Raw genomic sequence first — 24,874 nt, 5'->3', positions numbered from 1 at the left:
TTTATTTATTTGGGAACTGGGTGTTGGGCCCCTAAAGAGAAAAAAAAACTTCAAGACCCCCCTTTTCTATCTCTCTTAACATATAAATGGCAAATAGAAATAGCAATAGATATGACTTTATAGAGTACACACAAATATGTTTGACGTTAAAGAACCTGACCTAATATTAAAATTTATACCAGGGACACACAAGTTGGAGCTTTAGTACATGAGCTGTCAAATTGGAGCTTTAAAAAATAATTTCTCTCCACGTATTTGTTCTGACCTAATTTACAAGCATTTTACTTGCATATATTTTGCCAAAACAGAATCATAGGTTCTCAGGTAAGAGACAGATTCTACGTGTATTGCCTGGCCAGATATCATTTCTTGATCCTTATGGGCCTGGTCCGCTCCTACCTGGTTGGTGGCCATCTGATGGCTTGGCAGGGCAGGATGGAGCTTAGCTGCATCCCTACCAGCCAATCTCTCTCAGAAGCTAACCCCATGACTCAGCTATGAGTCGGCATTTGGTAGGCGTGTAGACCTATGCTGTTGGCTGCTGATCGTGCAGGTTCCCCTCAGCTCTCCCTCATGAGAGTCAGAGAGAAAGAAGCAGCATTTGCAGAAGAAGCACCTGAAAGCACAAAGATGCCCCCGCTTCCCACACCCAGAGTGACTCATTCTGGGTGGCATGATGGGATGTCACGAGAGGCCTGCATGAAGCACAGTGGCATGAAATCCCTGAGGTCACGCAGAACCTTACATAGGAGAGAGGCCTTGTCGTCAGGGAGAACACCGACTCCACGGCTGGGACCAGTTCTTGACCTTTCAGACTCCTCTTTTCATCTTGAATGTCTCCCTCTCCTGACCCCAAAAAGACTGCTGAGTTCTCCGGAGCTTGGCTAACACGTGTTCCAGAGTTCACCACCCTGATTTAAACCAGCATGAATTAGGAAATGCAGGCTGCAGAGATTGCTCAGAGGGTGAAGAACTTGCTGAGCTCATATCTCCAAATTCCACAGAAAGAAGCCTGATGTAGTAGCTTACATCTGTAATTCCAGAGCTCCCAAAGGGAAAGGGTGGGGACGGGAGTGCTTCCCAAGTCCATAGACTAGTCTTGTTTACAGGGCACTGAACACGAGACTGTCTCAAATGAGGTGGAAGGTGAAGAATGACCCCGAGCTTGTCCTCTGCCCTCTGCACATGGACCATTTTTTTTTAACTTAGGAAATGCTACATTTTATAAATCTCATGCAACAGCGACCACCTTTATCTGGAAGAACAGATAAAGCCAGTCACAGCTTCACCTGCCCACTGCCACATGAAACCTTCCTGTAACAACGTCAACAAGACTGGTCAGTGTGAAAGCCTGCTTCTGTGGCATGGGACCCAAGTGACAGGGGAGACTGGACATCATAAGGCAGGTTTGGTGGCTTTCGTCTATTTTAATGACCAGTCTTGTCAGTTCCAAGGTCTGCCTTTCCCACCGGGATATTGAGTCCTTGGAAAATGAGCCTTTTTCCATCATTGGGTCTTCCTTGATGGGTACACAGTAGGGACCCAATGAACAATTGTTAAATGAATGAACACACGAGAAACCTAGTCCTAAGTTTAGCATTCACTAACTACTGCTGGAGCATATTATTTAGCATTTCTTAGCCTACAAGCTTTTTGTGAGCATTATACAGCGGATATACTGAGTCTCTATGGAAACATATATATGTGTGTGTGTGTATATATATATGGAACCATGTGTATATATACACACACATATATGTGTATACACACATTCATATTCATATATATATAATCAGCTACTGTATTGCCAGCCATGAGGACAGGCTGCTCAGGGAGGAGGTCTACATCTTTAAACCAGCAATTCACAGACGCCTAAGAACCTAATTGGAATTACACTTCATGGTAGAGACAATGCTGGCATAAATTCCAAAAAAGTTACTAGAAACACAATCAAGGCCTGGATATGAATTCACTTGGTTTATGTCTACTTAGCAAGTCCTTTTGATTAGGTAGGAAAGGGAGTGTGGAGAAAATGACATCCTGCCTCTTGGTCGAGCAGTTTTTCACACAGAATGCTACCATTCTATGAGATGCACCAGACACTAGGGTGGGATCCTTTCCAGCCAAATGGTCATGAGAATATTATTAAAACTATTATTGTAAAAAATTCACAAAAAAATTAATGATGAAAGCTTAAAAACATAGATAGTTACGTGTTTTTATTAATTTACTGAAACAAATCCAGACTGTGCTTCGCTGGTATCAAACAGTCTGATGGGAAAATGATGCTATAAACCCTTTGCTAATAACTAGGAAAAGACCCCAGGGTGTCTCTTTTCTCTAGCAAAGATGGGTCATGCCACCAAGCACCAAAGACACACTGCCAGTACCAGGAAATCATTTTAAATCCTAGCTGGTGAAATCTGCAATATTCGTCTTTTAAGCATTTTTCTGTAACTAAGTCAGCCTATCGTGACGTAACAGGGGAACAAAAGCTCTGCGACTTCTCCATTTTGGTGACTTGCTTGAGCTGGGACGCGATGGTTGTGGTGGCTGGCTTACAAATATCCAGCTATTTCTGGGGTCCTTTGTCTTACTCTTAGGAGAATACTGAAAATCGGGAATAAATGATCCCCAACTTGCCACCCACCAAACAGCAGAATTTTCAAGCTTTAATCTATTAAATACTTACTGCAAGATTTTTATTTTTTAGTACTGGGAATCAAACTCTGAGAATCAAGCTCACTGGACAAACACTCTACCACAGTCCCACGGTACCAGTTTCATTACGGACTTAGAACACCCCTGAACACCTGGGAGGCGGTTTTCAAAGATTTCGGTTACCATGGTCAACTGTGGTCTGAGAATATTCAATGGAAAATTCTAGAAGTAAACAATTTGTAACTTCCAAATTACACACTGTTCCAAGTACTGAACATGCTGAGACCTTGTATCAATCACCCCACTGCTCTCTCCTTAGGTGTGGGCCATCCCCTCCCCTAGCACCTTGACTTCTAATGCCTAACAATTAGACCTTCATAGTCATAGGATCAACCCATGGAACCCAAGCAGTAAGTCCTGTGCTCATGTCATTCACTGAATAGCCACCCGGGAGCACAAGAGCCCGCTGCTGGGAATTCTGGTAAGCCAAAGAGAAGTTGTAAATATGTCCTTTGAAAGGCAAAGCTTTTCGGCTGTATCGACTTTGGGATTGGTTCATTTTGGGGTGTGCTGTCTCTATTTTCAGGATTTAAAAGTGGAACTGCTTTATTTAATAATGGGAAAGAAATCCACTGAGGCTGCTGAGCCGACATCAAGAGGCTTCTGGGGAACTGTGCAGAAGGAAAAAGAATGAACATGACTGTTGCTGCTGCATCTCATATAGAAACGGGATGGCCAGAGTGCCCGGCGTGTACTTCATTCCATGGAAGGCATTAAACATGCACAAATGTGTAGGAAGAAACAGCACGGCAGGAGTCTGTGGCGTTCACGGGGGGCTTCGAATACATGGGGAGGCTGCTACCTTTCCAGGGTCTGCTTCAACGGATGAGAAGTGCCTTACCCAATAGGCACCCAGGTTAGTCATTTACACGACTTGAATTTGTCCCGTCCCTTGGCCATTCTACCTGAATCAATAAGGAATCGCAGGCAGGTGTAGCTTCTTCCTGCAAGGCTGCAGGGGCGGCCCCCTCGCCTTCCTCGCCTTGTCTTTTTACTCTGTCTTTCCCTTGTTTTCTTTTGGGCTCCCGGGTCACCAAAGTGGCCTTTATTCCTTGTGTACTGTTGTCGCCAATGAAAGGTCTACATGTCTGTGGTTGTCACTTCCCAGAGATGTTCTTGCAGCAGAAACAAGTCAGGTGACTCCCAGAGGGCTGAGTCCTTTCAGCAGCGAGTTCCTGCTGGGCAAGTGCTGCCTGCCAAGAGCCAGCAAGAGCTGGCTTGGTGGGGAGGGCCTGCCATCCCATGCCAGGAGCCAAATCCTTGCCCGCAAAGCGCTGTGGTGTTATTAAACATTTTCTATTTGTCGGGCACTTTATGGTCATTTTTATTAGCTCTTTTACCAGTCACAACTCTGCATCAGAACTGTGTGGGTTTTTTTTTTCTTTTAATTAAATGCCTTGAGTGAAGTGGAAGAGAGGAAAGGTTTTGGGGAGTGAGCCCTCAGTTTGCCCAACAGAGAACTGGCCTGGTCACCATGAGTGTCTGCGAGCACCCCACCATGAGCACCCCACCAGTGCAGAAAAGGTGGGGTTGGGTGTGTGCATGTTCATCTTTGTATAAAAACAAAAACCCCCAATCAATCTAAGACGATAGCTTCCGGTCACTGGCAGCTGAAGTGGGACTGGGACCACTTCACTCGAATTCATGATGCTTATTTTCTACAGTCTCCAAACCAGAGCCATGCCGAGCACAGGCTGATGCCCATCCTTTCCTGCCTGCACACTCCTTCCTTCTTTCCCTCCCTCCGTCCCTCCCTCCCTCCCGCCCGCCCGCCATTTTTTTTTGTCACTGGAGAATGAAATCATTTCTGAAACATGCTAGGCATGCATCCTACCACTGAGCTATAGGCAGCCTTTACTTTCCTGTTTCAACTTTTAATTTTGAGACAGCACCTAACTCCTTTGCCCAGGCTAGCCTTGAGCTTTGTGACCCTCCTGCCTCAGGATCACAGGCCTGCCCCAGGCCTAGCTCGTTCCACTTTACCATGTTTACAATGTTAGTTATTAAGCTTCTCACAAGTGCCACCGTATAAGAGGCCTAGATCTCAACTAGGAACTACAACTTTCCCCTTGCATTCTGGAAGGTGAGTGAAGTTGAGAAGTTGAACTCTCAGAAAACTGGGTCTTTCCACCTGTTGAATGGGACCGGTCTGGGGTCATGAGGGAAGTGGATCCCCCTCAGTGGGCATTTCCTCTCTTACAGAATAGCGCAGGCTCATCACACTGTCAAGACTTACTACTCCCCAGAACACACATGACTAATTCCTCCAAAGAGGATATCATTTTTATTTCAGTCACACAATACACACCAAGCAACATGGTTCAGACTTAGGGTGACTGAGATCCTGGGAATGTGCCAGTTTGCTGGGGCCTTTCAGCTCGAGTGTGCATACTGGTTAAGCATCCTGTATCAAATATCCAAATTGTTCTGAGTGCTGACCTGCCACCAGAGTGGGAAATTCCTCATCTTAACGTGCTGGATCGCAGCGCAAAGAAATGCATGAAGATAGTACTATAGAATCGGCTCCAGGCTGTATGCATAAGGAAAATACGGAACGAACGTAAATTTCACATATACGTTTGAGTCCTACCCCAAGATATCCTATTATGTATATAAACATACTTTAAAAATCCCAAAATGAAAATCTGAAACCGGAAATACTTCATGTCCTAAACTTACTGGATAAAGGACACCCAGCCTGTGCTAAGCTGAAGTGTTATTGCAAAGAAAAGCCTTGATATTTTCTTACAAATTATTTTTTCCTGAGTTTCCACATACTGTATAAACTTACAGCTAAACTTCTCAGTTCTGTCTGGCCACCTTCAGTCATGTTTCTTGGAGACAAACCAACAGTTTGCTCTGACTGTGATCAGTCATGAAATGAGGTGACCTTCCTTTCCAAACAGCCTACTGGGCACATAAAAAAGTGCTAACTGTGGCCCCCAGTGTCTTCTCTTAAGCCATCTAAATTCTTCTTCTCCAGGTTCCTCCAACCCTTGTGCATAGTAAGCCTGCTGCCTGGTCTTATATCCACTGTTCTTATGACACACAAACTAGCGTTACCTGAAAGGAGAGAACCTTAATCGAGGAAATATCTCTACAAGATCCTGCTGTAAGGCATTTTCTTATTAGTGATTGATGGAGGTGGGCCCAGCCTACTGTGAATGGGGCCATCCCTGGCTGGTGGTTGTGGGTTCTAGAAGAATAGCAGGCTAAACAGGCCATGGGAAACAAGTCAGTAAGCAGCGTCCCTCCATGGCCTCTACGTCAGCCCCGCCTCCAGGTTCCTGCTCTGTTCCTGTCCTGACTTCCACCAGTGGTGAAGGGTGATATGGAAGTGCAGGCCAAGCCCTTTCCTCCCCACCTAGCTCTTTGGTCACGATGTTCGTGCTGTCACAGCAATGGAAACTCCAACTAAGACGGCGAATTTCAACAAACACATCTGTGAACCAATCACGGCACCAAGGGTGTAGTTCAGTTGGCAGGGTGCTCGTCTAGCATGTGTTAAGTCCTCAGGTCCATCTCTAGTACTAAATAAAACTGGGTGCAGAGGCCTTGACTGCAATCCTAGCATTTAGGTGATGGGGTAGAGAGGGTCGGAAGTTCAGGGCCAGCCTTCACGACGAGCAAATTCCAGGCTAGCTTGGATTACTCGGGACCCTGTCTTGAAACAATCCTTCAATCTCTCAGAGCTTTGCTGCGTACGAGTCTCCATCACTTATGTCTCATCACAGCTCTCACTTCAAAGAATGTCACCCAAACCAGTGGGAGCTGCCAGAATGGGATCCGTGACTCTCCTCACCTCACGTTTCCTTTCCTAAAATGCGCAGTGAGACAGCTCAGGGGTAAAGGCCTCGCTGCCAAGCCTGAGGGCTGAGTTTAACCACCAGAGCCCACATGGTAGAAGAGAACCGACTCCCACAGGTTCTCCTTTGACCTCTACATATGTGTGATAACGTGCACATTGGCACATGTGTATACATATACACAAACAAATGCAAAAAAACATTAAAACAATAGAGACCTAAGAAAAATTCGTGAAACTTAGTTATTACCAGTCTGAAAAAGTCTCCGAGAAAGAAGTCACCAGTTCTGGGGATGGCTTGCTATTACTTTTCAACACGTGACAGACACTGGGGTGTGGGCGGGGAAAATGGCACGACCATAATCAGTTCCTAAAGTTCCTGCTACTTTTATTTTGGTCTGTTTCCACAGCAACGTGTTTTTGAATTGCTATCTCAAGCCACTGAAAAATAAATATTCTGTCCCCCTTTCTCTCTCCCTTCTCCTCTCCCCCTCCTTCCTTCTATCCCTCTGCCCTCCCATCTCTCTCCTAGAAGGAAAAAAAATACAATAAGATTTTTGTTCAAGATGAAAGAAAATGCCTAAAATATCTAAAACCTATTAAGATAAGTCTTATCTGAAAGGATGTTAAAAACTAGAAGCTATAATATTCTAGATGAGCTATCTTACTAATGAAGCCTAAAATCTAAAAGCCCACAAACTTTTCCTACAAGGACTATACTGGCCGAGTTTCATGGACTTTGTTTTTTCATGGACTTTTGAAGGGCAAACTGAAAGCAATAAATCCCTTCACTGTCACATCAATCAGCTCTATTTTATAAGCACACTTGGTCACACTAAACGAAGGCACAAGAGGTCACGCATTGGTTGGTGGTGTTCCATTAAGAGTCCAGTCACCCTGGCGCTGGAGTCTATTCGCACACTGCCGGGACACTGCAACATCAAATGTGCTTCTTCTCATCTATAGTGTAGACAGTGCAGAAGGAGGCGTCAATTCTGACTTCCAGTTAGAAAACTGTAGTCCATTTATGCATTTGAGAAATGCCAAAGGTAGAAGATGAGGTCTAGATCCGTAGAAACTCTACTCTGGAGTAAGAAATTAGTCGACCTTTAAAAGTGATGGCTATAACAATTTTCACATCTTAAGAACACCAGTGTGGGGCTGCTGAGAGGGCTCAGTGGATAAAGGCGCTTGTAGCCAAGCCCAAAAACTAGAGCTTAGGCCTCAGAACCCACAGGGTAGAAGGAAAGAACAGACTCCTGCAAGCTTCCTTCTGACCTACACACACACACACACACACACGCACGCTCGCACGCATGCACACACATATTTAACACATATTCACACACACAGAGATAAATGTTAAAAAGAAAATTAAAGGCATCCAGTATGATGAACCTCTAACCCCCCAATCGTATAAAAGATTTTGTCTAAGCCATTTTGCGAATCACTCGAGTGTGGGCAGCGATTCTATCCATCTGTGGTCCCCGACTCCCTTCAGCCTTGAAAATCCCCACGTTCCTACAAAGAGAAACAGGAGAGGTCTGCAGAGCAAGCCCAGGGGGGCAGAGTGAACTCCTCTTAGGCACCTGGACAGAGCAAGCCCAGGATGGGAGAGTGAACTCCTCGTAGGCGCCTAGTCAAATTTTAGAGGGAATCAAGCCAGCTAAAGATGGCTTCTGTGATATAAATGGGGAGAGGTCAGAGAGCACCAGAGGGTCATAGGCTGCAACAAAATTTCACCGTCTATCAGGAGGCCCATGGTCTCCCGTGATCCCTGTCCAGTTCATAGAGAAGAAAATGTGAGGTCGCTATTCAGCCCCGGAACAGCAAAGACTGGCATGGGGCTTGACTCAAAAATCACATTTTCCCCACAAGCAATACTTGGTGCTTACAAAATGATAGTAACTATTTCTAGAATGTCTTGAGAAGCAATCTTCAATCTTCTCTTTTCTTTCTTTTCTTCTTTCCTTTGCTGTTTTGTTTTGTTTTTGAGAAAGGATCAAGCCCAGACTGGCCTTGAACTCACTATGTAGCTGAGGGTAACTTTGAACCCTGATCTTCTTGCCTCCATCTCTTGAGTGCTGGGTTTGTAAAGCATGTGCCATCACACCCGGTTTATTCTGTGCTAGGAACTGAACCCAGGGATTTATATGTGCTAAGCCAGCCTTCTACCAATGGAGCCACATCCCTAACCTAACTGAGAACGTTCCCAATGGTAATTAATTTAATCCCAATGGACATCCCATTTGCTAAGGAGGAGATGGCCCCCAGGGAGTGGAAGGCAGAGCTGCCAGCAGGTCTAGGGTCTATCTGTGGGGACTGGTCCTAACTGTTCTGTCATTCGATCTCTCAAGGGTTTGTTCCAGTCCCCAGATCCAGCAAAGCCCACGTGTGTCTGCCAATCATAGGAAAAGATATTTGCATTCCCTACATTTGTATATACATATATTTTAGTGTTGTGTAAAAACAGGTTGTCAAGGGAAACCCCCAAGCCTGAGATGTGATTTGATATACCATCGTCTTTTCTTTTATAAGTTGATAAGAAATTTGGCACCAATATACTGCGTATTTAAATCTCTGAGTTCAAATCCCAGCTAGGTTACCTGATGGTCATCAAGTCAGTCAACACCTACTAGCTTTGTCCCGCAGTAAACTATAAAGCAGGGTTATAGCTCCGTGAGCCCCGGGCAAGCGACCAGCTCAGTACCCAGCAAAATCCCCAGTGAACAGAAACCATTTAGAGCTCCTGTTGAGATAAAGGTGAGGACCAGGTCAGTACGGTGACTTTCCACACTGTATGGTTTGGGTAGGGAATGCCTGCCTCCCTCCTAAACTCATCAGCTGGAGGCTTCAGATGCTTAGCATGGTTTTCGGAGGTGCTGGAACTTCAGGAGGTAGTGCTGTGCTGGTAAGTCCCTGGGGATATGGCCTTGGGGCTATGATCGTACCCTACCCCTTCACTGACTGCTCAGTGAGAGGCTGGGAGCTCTTAAACCAGGACACCATCATGAATTGAGCCCTGTTTGTCCCTGCAGCCTATAGCCCAATGAAACAAGAACCGAGCACTTCTGTTTTCCTTCCTGCCATGATCTGGCTGGCTAGTCTACTCTGTGACCCATGACATTGGGAAGGTGGAAAACACACAGTGTTAGAAACAGGAGCAAGCAAGGGAATCGGAATTAACCATGCTCAGGAAGCATGCTCAAAGTAATTACTTCCCAGACCATAACACAATGAAGGATTGTTCTTTTAAAGTACCACATGCAAGCTGGGTGTGGTGATGCACACCTGTAACCCGAATGCAGCACTCAGGAAGCTGAGGCAGGAGGATAGCCACAAGTTCGAGTCTACTCTGGGCCACATAGCAGACAGTTCCAGGCCAGCTTGGGATTATACATAGTGAAACCCTATCATAAACACACACACACAATCAAATTTATCTGTGTGCATGTGCATAAAGATTATGAAAATTTTTATAAAAGAATAAGGTAGACAAATCTATAGAGACTACAAGATTTTAAATATTTATTATATTTAATGCTAAGTCTATAAACATATTAAACATGTTTTAATGTAGCCTCCTAGCTTTGCCGAAAGGCTCCAAATGGAGCTGAGCTGTCAACAGTGGCTCCCTCTCCATGTGTCCAGAAAGAACCAACTAGGGAAATACTGAACTAGCTACATTAACTTTGACTACAGACATGAAGTAAAACCGAAGATTGACAATTACAAGCTTCCCAAACTGTCTTGACATCTTAATGTGGTAACTGAACACCTCGTAAAGGAAGTGACATCCTGGGTCAGCCGCTCTTCTCTCCGGGGCCCTGCCCCCATATGCCATCTTAAATCTGTCAGCTCCTTCCTGTGGCACATTCTTGCCCCCCCTCCTCTCAGACCCAATCACAACAAGCCTTTCAGAGGTCACTGCCAGGCAGCGGAAAGCTGCAGTTCCAGGTGTGAATGAGGCCTGGTGCTCCCAGACAAGGTTTGTCCTCATGGGGGAGGGGTCTACCAGTATGGGGCTGCTCAGTATTTCAGGGGAGATGGGCTGGGAACTGAGGGTGGAGGCTGGAAGGGCTGGGGGAGTCAGAATAAAACAGCTCTTCTAGCCAGTCTTCCCTTTCCCCCTTCAAGGTCACAGGAAGTCTCTCAGGTATTGGGGTGTCTCTAAGGGGTTCACCATGAGAGACTGACACCATCCTCACTGTCCTGTGCCTCAGAGGATTAAAACAACCACTCCAATCACACAGCTCAGAATGTAGAGGGTCTCTAGAACAAGAGTATTCCCCTGGGACTGACAATGTGGAAAGCCCTGTGCTAACAGGAGCACCTACAAGCAGTTCAAGGATTGCTCAACGCTGCCATCTGCTATTTCTACTTTTATAATTACAAAAAAAAAAGCCATTATCTAAGACTCGAACAAAATTTAAGCTATGATGTAAGGGGAAAAAAATGCCACTAAGTTCACTCTTAAATACAGATAGCTCTCCCTCTGGCCGGAAAGGTGTGGAAAGGTAGCCTGACAAGAAAATGTGGGTCAGAGGGACTGGGAGAACTATGGAAAGTGTTTAAAGCTGCCTCGCCCGATAAGGTCTGGCCTTCTGAAGCCCACTACATCAAGCTTTCCCACCCAGTTACAATCATGGACACGAGCAGATCCCACCATCATGGCCTTTGCTGTACGAAGGAATCTTCCAGGGCATCGCTGCTCATTCCTCACAGACCACACAGAATCCATTCCACACCATTCAGTCTGTCCTCTCTGGAGGGTGGGAAAGAGCAGGCCAAGAGGAAGCTACCTAAGCAAGAAAGTCCAAGAGACATTTCCAGAAGCCAGGCTTGAAGAGTCTACCCATTTCTAGTGTATTTGCGACCACATGGTCTGGACTTCATTCCCCTTTGTAACACAGAGTAGGACACTGAATTGAATTAAGCATCATAAAACATAAAAGTGCTACATAAAACGGCACTTCAGCTGTGGGAATGGCTCTGTGAAGTGTTTGTCATGAGCATAATGGTCAGACCCCTCAGAAAAGCCAGGCCCAGGACAGGTACAGCATCAGCAGTGGAGAGGAGGAGACAGCCGCAAGACAACACTACATGTGACTGGTCGGCCAGCTAGGCAAACCCATGAGCTCCAGGTTCCATGAGAGACCTGATTTCAAAAATTAAGGTAGAGAGCAAGCAAGGAAGACAAAGTCAACCTCTGGCCTAACACACACAATCACACACACACACACACACACACATTCACAGAACACACATGCACACACACAACACACACACATACACACACACACATTCACAGAACACACATGCACAAACAACACACACACCACACACACACAAACACACATATCACATACACACATACACAAACATACACACACACAATGGGCCACTTCAAAGACCCAAAACTACATTTTATTTTTTCACTTTAGTTTATTAAGATCAATCATATTCCTTCTGAAACAATGAATTCAATCACACCATTCCTTATGTATTATTCTCCAAAGAAGCTTTCACCCAGTTCTTCACCAATCAGTTTAATGCAGCGAACTTTAAGCAGAGAGAGAGATCACACCGCTTATAGGAACCAAAGCCTGGTCACATGCTAGATCTAGGAGCTGTAGTATAGGCGGTTAACGAGGAATTCCAACAACAGTCAGCTTTGGAAACAGCAGGTACAACACCAAAAGATAACCTGAACCCAAGGACTTTGGAGCTAAAGTGGGCTTCCTTGGCTGCAAACGCTGCCTCCAGTGACCTCCCAAATGACCTCCAGTTCAACTGGCAGTTCCAAAAGGAGTTTCTCAGACTAGAGGAGGGGGCTTGCCTCGAATGCATGAAGCTGTAGGTTCAGTTCCCAGAATCACATCAGCTGGGTGACATGCTATATACCTGTGATCCCACTTCAGGAGGATCAAGCTTACTCTTGGCCTCAGAATGAGTGCAGGGCCAGCGTGGGCTCCATGAGGCTTGTCTCAGAAAATCAAAAGGGATGCGAGGCTTCTCTCTGTTCAAAATCTACTTAATAACAACAAGTGGGTGTCTTTAGGGGTATTTTATTTCAAATCAAAGTGATAAAAACATTAAATTTTACATTAGGAGTACCCAGCCTGTGGCCCGGGACTGCTGTGAATGCAATCCAGCAAAATCTTACTTAAAATGTTAGGAGATTTAGGGGTTGGAGGGTTAACCATGAGTTTTGTGGATGACAACGAGGCTCAGAGAAGTTCAAAGACGACATGCAAGCTCCTGTTTCTCAGCACATCCTTCTTTTCCTAGTTCATATATCTGCTCTAATGCAGCGAACTGCTGTGTCCCTGGTATAGATCTCTATACGCTTCAAATAATGAAGTTCTGGTGGCGCGCCCCTGTAGTTTTAGCTGCTCAAATGCCCGAGACAGGAAACTGGAGACCAGCCTAAGTAACACAGTGAGATGCTACATCATCCACAGCAATGAAAGCAAAATAACACTAATAATATCCCTAGTACTTGATAGAAATATTAGTTTGTAAGCGTACACAAAGGAGGATATAAAACTAGATTACTTTCTTCCAAACAACAGTTGAGAGTACCAGCCAGGTATGATGCTGCTACCTGTATCCTTAGTGCTTACGAGACAGAAAGAGGAGGTGTAGGAGTGAAGGCTAGCCTGGGCTACATGAGGCCTTACACCCTCCATCACCTTCTAACATTTTTCCTTTTGATCTGGTTTTAATACGAAATGAGACTGAAATCTCGCCAAGGAGACTGCCTGCCAAGTAGAAAACTGATCAGTTTATAAACTCCTAGCATAAAGCTGAAATAGTCAACACTCAGAAACTACTTACTGAATGACAAAACAGCTCTGTACTTCTGCACAGCACAGGTAGTTCCTCTGCCAGTTTGAAATTTCCCTAAAAGAGCAAGCATCCTACTGTTGAAAAAGGAAGGTAGCCACAAACCATACTTTAAAAAAAAAAAACACACCAGGAAAACACAAATTTTAATGAGGCAATTAAGCCTAGTGCTGCCAAGTGGTCAGTGTGAGAAACCTTGTTTCCATCACTGTCCTTCCTGCCTGCACAAACTCTCACCTGCCTAGTCTTCCAACCCATAATACAACCTGGGAGTCGGTTTCAGTACATCAAATGCACACTTCTGTCCATCAAACACAAGCGCGGCACACGGCAGCACAGAATGAGAGCCAACTCCAGGAGCCAGGTGTTGTAGGGCACACCTGGAATTCTAGCACTTAGGAGCAAGGCTCCACCACTGGCAATTCTAGGCCAGTTTGGGCTACACGGCACAGCCTTCTCTCAACAGCACTGCACCCCCAAATGCAACAGTGATGTTAGCCTCTGGCTTCTTCCAGAGGTGAATTGGAGGGCTATGTGTGTGTCAGCTAGGTGGCTGCTCCTCTGTCTAGCTTGTGCATTGTAAGGACCAACTCAAGAACACGACGAGGCAGGTCACACAGAAAGAGGGTACTCACCCCACCTGAACCTTTATGCTACTGGACTTCTACTTACTGCATTTCTTTAAAAGTATTTCCAGAATTAATCTGGACTAGAGCCAAACAAGTGTAACCAGACACCTTGGTCACAAGTTGGAAGTACTCTGAATGTTGAGGGGGAGAGGGACACACATACACACATTAGAAAGGAGAGAGACAGACAGACAGACAGACAGACAGACAGACAGAGACAAAGAGAGAGAGACAGAGGCAGGGTGAGATACAAAGAGAGTGAGAGAGATACAGAGAGAGAAAGTGAGAGACAAAGAGACACAGAGAGAGTGACAGAGAGAGAGAAAGAGAGAGAGAGAGAGAGAGAGAGAGAGAGAGAGAGAGAAAGCGAGAGAGAGAGAGATATGTGGGGCTCTGTGCATGCAAAGTATAATCCCAGCACTCCAGAGGCAGAGGCAGGCAGACCTCTGTGAGTTCAATGGCAGCCTGATCTCCAGAGCTAGTTCCAGGACAGCTAGGGCTGTTACACAGAGAAACCCTGTCTCAAAAACCCAAAAACGAAAGAACAACAGCAAAGTAAAAGCTCTAATGTTGAGCTACATCTTCAGCCCAAAGTATGTTTTAAAGTGAACTAACATTCCCATTTTTATTTAGCACTAGACACACAAACCATCTACTAAAACATCAACAAAAAACTATGGCGAGTAGAACATAAGATTATTAATACTTCTTCTTTTGAGTGATGAAGTATAAAACTCCAGGTACAGCTCAGTGTTAGGGCCTGATGATCACACTGGCGAGTCCTGATTCGATCATAGCACAACTAAAAACGAATGCAAATCTCTACCATCTACTTAAATAGGGAAATGCTGCAAAGATAATAGTTATAAAGATTTGGGATATAATATTAAACCTTTTTTCCAATTAATATTTTTAAAATTTTATTTTTGAGGTAAGATTGCACTCTAGAGCCCAGACTAGCCTCACATATGAGACCCCCTGCCTCAACCTCCCAGTGATGGGATTACAGTGTGTGACACTCGACGGTGTTACATTTTTAAATGGAGATCTCCAACATAGGCAAAGCCCTGGGTTCAGTTCCCAGACACTGAAATAAATAATGAAGTGGAACGAAGAGAGCAATTACTACCAAAAACATGATCATCACGACACCGTGCAGAGGGAGCGGACATAAAGTGGTTTGACTGCTAACACCACTAAGGAGAGTCAGAGCCGTGTCAGAGTTACCATCACCCTCCCAAAGCAGACAGCTCCAGCGAAACTCACAGACTCCATCCTCCTACTCATCTTGGGTGTATTCATTTTTCTACCTTCCCCATAGATGAAGACATTTGTTAGCATCCTTGCAAGGAGATTGGTCATCCTTTACCCATAGTTCTCCTTCCCGCGGTCACTTATGGTCTAAAGATATTAAATGGGAAATTCCAGAAATAAAGAAGTTTTAGATAAGTTTTAAGATAAGTATTAGTTAAGTTTTCTTTAGGATATTGTACTGGTTCTACTTTTATCAAAAGATACTACTGTCTATCTCTTATTGTGCCTGATGTTTAAATCAAACTTTATGACAGGTGTGTATGTCGGGAAAACCAGGGCATATCCATGGTTCAGTGCCATGTGGGGTGGTATTAAGAACGCAGTTGGAGTTCAAAGTCTGAGCATCTCCAAGAGTTGACGTGACTGAGAAGAATGGATCCTTCCATGTTGCCATTGACCACTAACCTTGACCATCATTAATCTGCAAAGATAGGGATTTAATATATGCCAAAGGTAAAGTTTAGTGAATCTTTCTACATAAAGCAAATGTGTTTCGTGATGAGATGAGAATGCCCAGGGCCCTTCGAGTGAGTTCTGCAGAAGCCAGTTGTTAAACCTGCTGGTTTCTTAAAAGCAGAAACGCTTTCCACTGTATTCTACCTGGAAAGTTGACGACTAAACACATGCAGACAGGGCTGGGGGTGGAGCTCAATATAGCACCTGCCTATTATGCACAGGGGCCTGGGCTTGATCTTTAGGAACCCCCCAAAAAGCGCAAATAGAACCCCTTTTCTGTAGTTGTAACTAAAAGAGCCTTGCTGGACAGCCATGGTTGGTAATCATATAAGTAAAATATACCCATATCCATTTAACTTGGGAGTTGCCTGACAGTGACTTGAGAATAAAAGAAGTCTCAGTAAAAAGTTTTCTAGGCTGGTTTGGCTCCCTAGGGTAAATGAAACACAGTGATGGGGTGGAAGGGTGCGCTAAAAACAAAAGCCGGGAAAGAAGAAGAAAAACAAACAAACAAAAAACTGTTATGGACCCTTCAGTCACACAGCCACATGACACCAAATCCAGAACTGACCATTTCATTACCGTAGAGCATTCATACATATTTAATATACGTTCTCGGTGTTAACACTCCCAATCAGGTGTGATTTTTAACCCAGGGCACTTGAGGGGTATTTATTAGAAGAATGTGAACATTTTTGTTTTGCTTTCAAAGAAAAAGTAAACTCCAATTCGACTCTCCATCCTTAAAATTCTTTTAAGTGACTCCTGATAGAATGAACTGCACAGAGAGAGAAGCACAGGGCACACTGCCGCAGGCTCTGTGGGTTTAGAAGCCAGGGATGTTTATACTGCCACTTGCAGCCCTCCTGGCCGCCTTGAGGCATGCCTAAGCCTCTGAAAGGGTCAGCTTGTCCAGAACTGGAATTTCCACTTTGGAGAAAGAGCACAGAGGTAGTGATGGGCCTCGTTATTTCTCCTATTTCTGCTGATAGCATGTGTGGATGGGTGGGGGTGGGGTGTCAGGAAGGTAAAAACTTCCTGTGACTCCTGCCAACAAACGGGGCCACAAGAGAGCTCCCATCCATGTCTGCCTTCTGGAGAAGCATCCAAGACAGGAACATAACCCTAACAGTCCGGTGAGCAGGCTTCTCCAGGCACAGCAGCAGGGGAAAGGCTCTAGCGGGCAGGCCATCTCTGTGCACACTACTGTCACCGATTAAGGAATTTTGCTGTGGGTTTCTTTCAGGTTCAACAACAATACCTAAAGCCCAGACAGGCGAACTGATTTGTCCAAGCTTTTTCCTAGTCCTGCTGTCCACTTACTCTGAGTGGGTCCCCCCCCCTTCCTTGTTTGGGCCCCAGATAGCGAGCCTCTACAGGCTAGGGATGAATAAACCTGTTTCAGCCCACAGCCAGCTTGGCACATCACAGCTGCACATCTGTGTATCATGTCCCTAGCTCAGCCATCACTTTCCCATCTGAGTATTGTTAACAACACTAACGAGAACGACACCCCAAAGGTCACGGCACACGCGGCTGCATGTTAAAAGAATAAACAGGCACTCCACTGTCTGCCGCTGCATCTCCGCCCCTTTTCTTTAACAACAACAAAAGCAATCTACAGGAAGTGGAATTGGCATGTTTTCCTTTTAATAATTTAGAAGCGTATTTTTCTACCTTTAGAAGTTATGGCGAGTATGTAATGGAGCATTTTAAAAGTAACTTTATTCTAATTTACTTAAGGTAACTACCTCTATTCTGCACTCTGGCAATCCTTCCCTTATAAAACTCAGGCATCATGGAGAGGCACTTCAAGAATGAGCTTAAACCTTTTGTTCTGAGAACTCTGAGGTTTCTAGCGTTAATTTGTTACTTCGCTGCAGAGACTTGGAAGCTAAGGCCCCCTGGCATCTTTTAAGGCTAGAGTTTGCCCCAAAACACTAAGAGTTACATTTCTAGGGAATGTATCAAACCCAGTGCAGTGTAACAACTACTTAAAAAAGAATCCCCCACCCCCTCAACTGACGGGAGCACAAAAGTTAGTCCTAAAGTGTAACAGACAAATATTTCATGCATAGACTTTGGTTTGGTTACCTGGGTGGGGGAAACAATAGCAGGTGAAACTATGGTGGGAGAATTGGTGCTTCGGTGCCCATTGACTTCTGGAAGAAGAGGCAGGGGGTCGTGTTTCACGGAAACCACCACCACCGCATCCACAGGTTCCGAGGAAGGACGGATACAAAGTCTTTTGGGGGAAGAAGGGCCGCAGATTTCCCCGGACCCAAACACTGACTCGTACAGTGCGCGCTTGGGCGCAGCCTCGGATTTCACGTCGGGCCCCACCTGGCTGTCTTTGGGGAGGATATAAGTGTTCCCCAGAGAGGGCGGCTGGGGGCGGTGGTGGTGGGAAGGATGGGTGGGGGGATGGTGGGAGTGGTGACGAGCTGACCCGTTCAAAGATTCGGTATAGCAGCCCTGCGGGGCCGGGGAGCCTAGCTTGGTCCCGATGCCCGCGATGCTGTTGAGCGTGGCGATGGACACCGCGCCGATGCAGTGATTAGTGTAGGTCTTGGACAGCTTGGCTGCCTTGGAGAGCATCTGCATCCTGGTGCCCAGCAAGTTCTTGCCTATGGCTTTGTTCTCGTACCAGGTCACATCGCCCTCACTGCAGTGGTCCCGTGGCCGCTGGAAGAATGCCTTACAGAGGGGATTGCGCTTCGACAGGTACTTGACAAAGCTGGCATAGGGACAGAACTCGGTGCCGGTCTCGTACATGCGCGGCAAGTTCTCTTCGTCGCTGCTTTCCGCTCGCTTCTTACTCCAGGACGAGGAGCGCGACTTGTGGTAAGGCCCGAGCGACTTGAAGTATACGAACTTGCGACCGTCCTCGTCCATGGCCAGCCCGAAGGAGTCCTCCTCCAGCTCCCGCTGGTTTTCGCGGCCGCGCGTGCAGAAGTACATGCAGGTCTCGAACCAGACCTTGTTGAGCAGCCCAAAGGGCGTGTTGGTGCTGAAGACGCTGGAGGTGTAGAGCTTGCGCAGGTCGGCGCGCGTGATGGCTTGCTTCTGCACCACCGGCCCCGCGCCCTGCTCCTCGAGCTTGCGGATGACTGCGGCTAGAGTCAGGTTGGCGCTGCGCAGCTCGGGGTCCTTGGTCAGGTCGAGCGTGCGACAGTACGGGGGCTCATTGAGGTAGCGGTTGAGAGAGCTGCGGATGCTGATGAGCGAGGACTTGCTGTAGAGCTGGCCGCTCTTAGAACGGGCCTCGGCGTAAAAGGAGCGCAGCACGCGACACAGCGCCCCCTTGTCCATGGTCTCGAAGTCCGGGCTCTGAGCCTTTTCGCTCAGGTACTCCCGGAAGATGCGCACGGCGTAGCGGGTAGCCAACCGGGTGTTCTCGCTCAGCCGGGCCCGCTCGGGGCGCTGCAGCACGTCGGGGTCCAGCTCCGAGCTGTCCCCCGGCGGCCCCGCGCGGGCCCGGGGAGCCAGCAGACGCGGCGGCGCCTCGGGCTCCAGCGCGGCGCTCTGGTCCATATGGATCATATGGACCGGCTCGGGCTCCAGCTCCTCCCCGGCCGAGTCCTCCGGCTCCAGGGGCTCTTCCCAGTCCATCCCCATCTCCTCCTCTTCCTCCTCCTCGTCCTCCTCCAGCCCCCCACCTCCGTCCTCCTCCTCGTCCCCCGTTATCTGCACCTCCTGGATCTCGTCCTCCTCCTCCTCCTCCTCTTCCTCCTCCTCGCCCGCGCTGCAGTAGTGCGGGCGGCCGCGGCGGCGGCCGCGGCCCCCAGCCCCGCGCTCGCCCTCGCCCCGCTCCCCATTGTTCTCTGCCGCTGAGGCGGCGCTGCCGCCCGCGCTGGTGTTACAGTCCCCGCTGCCAGGCATTCTCGCCATATTGCCGTCTCCCTGCCAGTCCTCGGGCAGGGCGCATGCGCTATATTGGACCGCAGCGCTGAGAGCTTTTGTGTTTAATGACCTTCAGCTACCGGGAGGCAAAGCCGGGCTCTTAAAGGAGCCGCGCTCCAATTGTCATTCCTGAGCGCTACTCGGGAGGGGCGAGGAGATGCCAGGGAGACGAAGTGTGGGGTAACTGTGGCCAAGAGAGGGTAAAAGAGGGAGGCTACCCGGACCTTCTTACTCCCCCAGCCCGATCTCCACTTCTAGGAAAACTTTGGGGGAGAAAATAGGAAAGGGAGGGAGAGCTGTCGGTGGGGGCGAAACACTCCCAACTTACCCTCTAGCGGAGCCGGCGCGCGGGCCCCGGCGGGCGCGAGGGAGGGCCGACGGCAGGGCGGGGCGGTGTCGCTTCTCTAGGTAATGCCGGAGGAGCAGTGCCCCCTCCACCGCCCCCTCATTGCCCCCCGAAGTCGGGGGATCCCGGCAGCTGCAGCAGTGTGCTGGCCGCGGGTGCTGCGGCGAGAAGCCGGTGTCCGGACCGCCCGGAGCAGGCAGGTTAATGAGCTGGGTGGAGGAGGCTCCGCGAGGCCCTGCACCCTCTCGGTGCCCGCGGCCAGGGCGCAGCGGGCGAGGCTTGGGAGCGGGATGGGGCTGGCGGCAGCGGCGGCTCCCCCACCTACTTGCTGGCGGCGAGGCGCAGGGGCCTGGGGCCAGCAGCGCGGCTCCCAGCTCCCATCCCGACTCTTGCTAAGGAGCGGAACACGCCCCACGTCAGCCTCATCTGTTTAGACTTTTCCAACTGCCACTTTTAAGCTGTCATTAAAGACCTGGGGCGCTCCCCAAAGGTCTGGGGCAAGTCCGCGCCGGTTTAGCCAGCCCCGGGAAAGTGCAAGAAGGAAAGACTGGGAGGTGTTGGTGGGAGGGGAGACGTGGGAAGAGGAGCTTTCCGGGACCCCAGGGACCCACTCGCCACCCTTCCTGCCCCAGAGCAAAATGACACAACACACCGGGGCAAGGGGTGCCAGGTTGGCACTAAAGCTGCGCGGATCCCTAAAGGACAAGCGGGAGAGCGAGCTGTTGGAAAAAGTGAACTTGGGCTTTGGGTCGACCCCACTCTCCCACAATTCTGGCAAATCCGATCTTGAGCGCGCTCTCACTTTTAAGTTCGCCAACTGCCCTGCATTCGCCCTCGGGGCTGCGCTGCCTCCGGCGCGTGGGGGCGGGCACCTCGGAAACTGGAAAGACAGCCAAAGAGCTCGCCGGGTCCCTCTTTCCCATAGGAAATACAATCCCACTTCCAGCCAAACTCCTGCCTCCGGTGCACCTAGGCTCTGGGCTCCTCTTCTCGGTCCCCACCTTCCGTTCTCTCCTGGTGGTGATGGGGAATAGCACCCTACTGCCACCCTTTAACTGTTCTTTGGTGGCAATAGCCAGGGTAGTCTCCAGAGATGAGCTTCATCCTAACTTTCTCCAACACCGTGGGAAGCCCAAGTGTCCCCAGGCTCTCTCCAGCGATGTCTGAGACTCAAGACCATAAAGAACCAAGGGAGCCAGATCCCAGTAGAGTACCCATGTGCCAGGCCGGACCTCCTGGAGGCAGCCTCACTGGGTCCTTGCGTGCGTCATTGGAATTTGCCTCTAAGTCTCAATTCAGCTATGGGGAATCTGTCTCAATTATTCTCTCTTTCCCTGTTGCCTATCTTTTTTTTATTTTTCAGGGCGTTTATCATTTTGTGCCTCAATAGAAACCATCCATCAAATTGTAATTTACAAGGAATATTAAGTAAGAAGAAAGAAAGGTTAAGTCCGGGCCGCGTGGGCATCTAAGGAGGGAGGTGACAGCAGCTTTTCTGCAGCCATCTTTAGTCGCCCTGCAAGAGCCTCCTTAGCCATGGACACCGCAGAGCGTTGGGGAAGTAATGCCAGGTGTGAAACAAGTTGTAACAAGTCCCTGTCTCTCAGGTTTCCTTCAGCTCCTTGGGGAAATACACACACACACACACACACACACACGCCCACGCGCCCTCTCATCACAGGCAGCCTACATCTGTCCAAGGAGTCGAGGATCTTTGGATCTTTGGGATGGACTTCTGGGGAATCCTTCCCCAGGTGGTAGTAGAGATGCGGTCGGATTTGTCACCGCGTTCTGTTCTCTGTCTTAGCCACTGGAAATATGTAGCGAGATGTATTAGCTTCCTAGAACTTTAAGCAGTGGGCAGTTAAGTTCATTGACCCGGAGCTCCCCTTATGAGCGGCACTTGATAGTCGCACACCGCCACTTCCGGAGAGCGGGCCTTTGGTCCCAGCATGCGGCCAGGTTTTGGATTCTCTGAGACTTGCTGCAGTGCTGAAAACTCAGTGGGGCAAATCACTTAACTACCTCGAATTCTTAAAAGCACCACGAGATGAGGGTGCACCCAAGCTCCGATCTCTGCCTGAGGATCCAGCTCCAAACTGGGGCCCATGGGGGGCGGGGAGTAGTTCTTCAGGTCTTCTCCTCCCCCCCCCCCCCACACACTTTTGCAGCCGACCGGCTAGGCTACAGCCACTCCCCAACCAGCACCCACGCAGACACCGGCTCCACTCTCCTCTGGGGGAGCTGCTTCCAATTGCTAGCAGTTTGCCGGAGGCAGTATGCTGGATTGGACGCTCCGGGAAACAAAGCAACCAAAAACAGCTTCCAGTTGACGTCAACGTATTTCCAGAAAAGAAAATAGTTTTGTGTTCCCAGGACAAAATACCCCCCAGGGCAAGTCCCTACTGGCAAAAGCCAGGCGATGGAGGTGGGGAATGGCAGGGCTGAAGAGGAGGAAATGCCACCCAGGCACGAATAACTTTTTAACGGACTAGGAGAAACAGCAGTTTCAGGAACTGCCTCGACCTTATGCGAATGAAGAGCAGGACCCGAACTTAAACTAGGGATGAAAAACGCACCTTGGAAAGTATGCTTTGGCGTGATTGTCGCAGGAGTGTTCACCCACCTTCTCGCATCGCATCAGCTTCTGCCTGGCTACGAAAATTTAATACCTATAAGAATACTTCATCAAATACTGAAAAGATCTCGTCAGGTTGGTAACCAACATAGTTACCAGGCAGAAAGGCCAAACAAAACAAGGAGAAATATGTGATCTTTCCCTACTGCTTCCATCAAAGGAAACAAAGATAAGGGGAAAGAGTTGCTTAGTTTTTAAAACCCAATAACATGAAATTGCAGTTGAACTCATAAAAAGAGTTCAATTCCAGGTTTATTAAATAATCTTTTACATAATGTGGTTCCATAAACTCAATTTGAAATAGAAAAAATTAAAAAATGCTGTATGATTTTTGTAGAGGCAATATTACTTGTTTAGCCTGTCTGTTTTCTAAGCTCCACCTGACTCCACATCAGGAAGTCTATTCCGATCACCACTTCAAACTGTGCAGGCTGTGCTTTCTCTGTTACAAACAGCAATCCAGTTCAAGGTGGGGCTTTGGCTACTGTCACCCAACTGCTAGACTCATAAGCCACCTGAAGGTCTGTGCAGCTTCCACAAGAAGCCTTGACCACATGAGCCGTCTCTGCCAACATTACCCGAAAGTACCACGCATGTCTCTGTGTTTCCCATCTCAGAAAGTAGAGACAAGGTTATTTGGGGGCAGAAATCCTCCACGCACAGCCCCCTACATCCACACACACCTGATCTATAAACCTTGGGTTCCCACTTTAGATTCTTATAATTTTGTTGTCAATATCAGTTAGAAGGGCCTTTTAAGAAAACCACTAGGCAACCTCTTCAAAATGCCATCAACATGTTCCCACCGACTCAGATACAGCATCCAGTCTTGAGGTTCATCTGTTAGGAAATTTTCTCAGTGCCTTTGAGCTACCTTGCTTCCTCTACAAACCCAATACACCTAAAGTCTCAGTATGCTGTCCAGGGCAGGGCAAGCTCTCCAGCCATTTATTACAAACAAATGAACACATAAACAAATGGGTTACATTTAGTTAAATCTTATATTTATCAGTTTTCTAACATGAAAAATCTAAAATAGCATGAATGATATTCTACAATTCAAAAGAAGGACAAAAAAAGGATGCTTAGACAACACCAGCCCCTGGAGTTAAAGAGAACTCAATGACTGCATTGGGCTAATGTGTCCATCACCACGGTTTTCTCTGGTGCAAAAATTGTAATTTACTGCAGCAGTAGAGAAAGGGGCCACCTCCCCTGACCCAGGGGAGCCAGCTATTGTGGACTCTTTAAAGAGAGGGCAGGAATGGAGGTGTCTGTGTGTTGTGAGAGGTGAGTTGGAGAGGATTTATATTGTAAACCCTCAGGATTTTGTGGGCTCCTGGGCAGAGGCCAGAAAAGGCATTTAGTTAATCACTTTAAAAAACAAATCAAAAGAGAAAACCATGCTCTCTTGATTCGATTACTTAAAGATTCATAAAGTGCTTTTGAGGCTAAATATGAATTCAAATCGAAGCTATTTTGACATGTCTTTTAAAAAATTACTATTAATTCTGTTGCATGTAAGTGAAGATCATCTTGAGTAATGTTTTTGAACTCAGATGAAATTCGAACTCCTGTCATCTAACTCTAAAAGTGGAACAGAAATGACTCTGAAAGGACAAACACATGGCTTAGGACTGCAGCCCCATTTATTCCCGCCCCCACCCCCAAATATTTTAGCAAGGTGCCTGGCATATAGTAAACACAACTGTCCAGGTTCTCACATGTAGGGAGAGAGCAGACACTGACTGCAGGGGTGCAGTGTAACTGAACACAGGTTGTTGGGGGGATGGAGCCCACTTCACCTTCTCAGGTGCTTGTTGGTCTGTTTGTCTGTTTGTTGAGACAGGGTTTCTCTGTAGCTTTAGATCCTGTCCAGTTCTTTTTATTTTCTTACTCTCCCTGTTCTGTGTTCTGGGACACCACCTTTGATTGTTTTTTGAAAATTAAATGTGTTAGTATTTAATATGTTATCTGAAACAATAGCACACATGTAACCATTGGTCATTTTGTTTTTGTTATTGTCATTTTGAGTTTTGAGACAGGGACTCATGATGTAGCGCAGGTTCACCCCAAATTCAAGATCCTCTTGCTTCATTCAACCTCCCAAATTCTGGAATGACAGACATGCTGAGCCACCCAAGGCTGAACTCTGGGCTATCAAAACTCCAAGATTTCTTTATACAGAAGAAAACCAAGGCCGAACAGTTTTT

General features: G+C 47.4%; 1 protein-coding gene across 3 annotated transcripts in view; it reads right to left on the bottom strand.

Annotated features, from left to right (window-relative positions):
* Kctd1 (potassium channel tetramerization domain containing 1) overlaps positions 1-24,874 on the bottom strand; it is a 202,531-nt gene that overhangs the window by 86,205 nt on the left and 91,452 nt on the right. The window contains exon 1 of one of the 3 annotated variants that reach the window (XM_075969262.1): positions 20,006-20,743. The exons of 1 other annotated variant lie outside the window; for it this stretch is intronic. Coding sequence is in view for 1 of the 2 variants with exons in the window: in XM_075969260.1 (XP_075825375.1) it covers positions 17,869-19,665 (1,797 nt within the window). In the remaining variant the exon portion in view is untranslated. Of the gene's footprint in view, positions 1-17,868; positions 19,938-20,005; positions 20,744-24,874 lie in introns of those variants that run through there. One more of the 3 variants, XM_075969260.1, reaches the window with a different exon arrangement.

Source organism: Microtus pennsylvanicus, chromosome 4, assembly GCF_037038515.1.
Source record: "Microtus pennsylvanicus isolate mMicPen1 chromosome 4, mMicPen1.hap1, whole genome shotgun sequence".
NCBI lineage: Eukaryota > Metazoa > Chordata > Mammalia > Rodentia > Cricetidae > Microtus > Microtus pennsylvanicus.
This window is presented reverse-complemented; position numbering and strand designations above follow the sequence as displayed.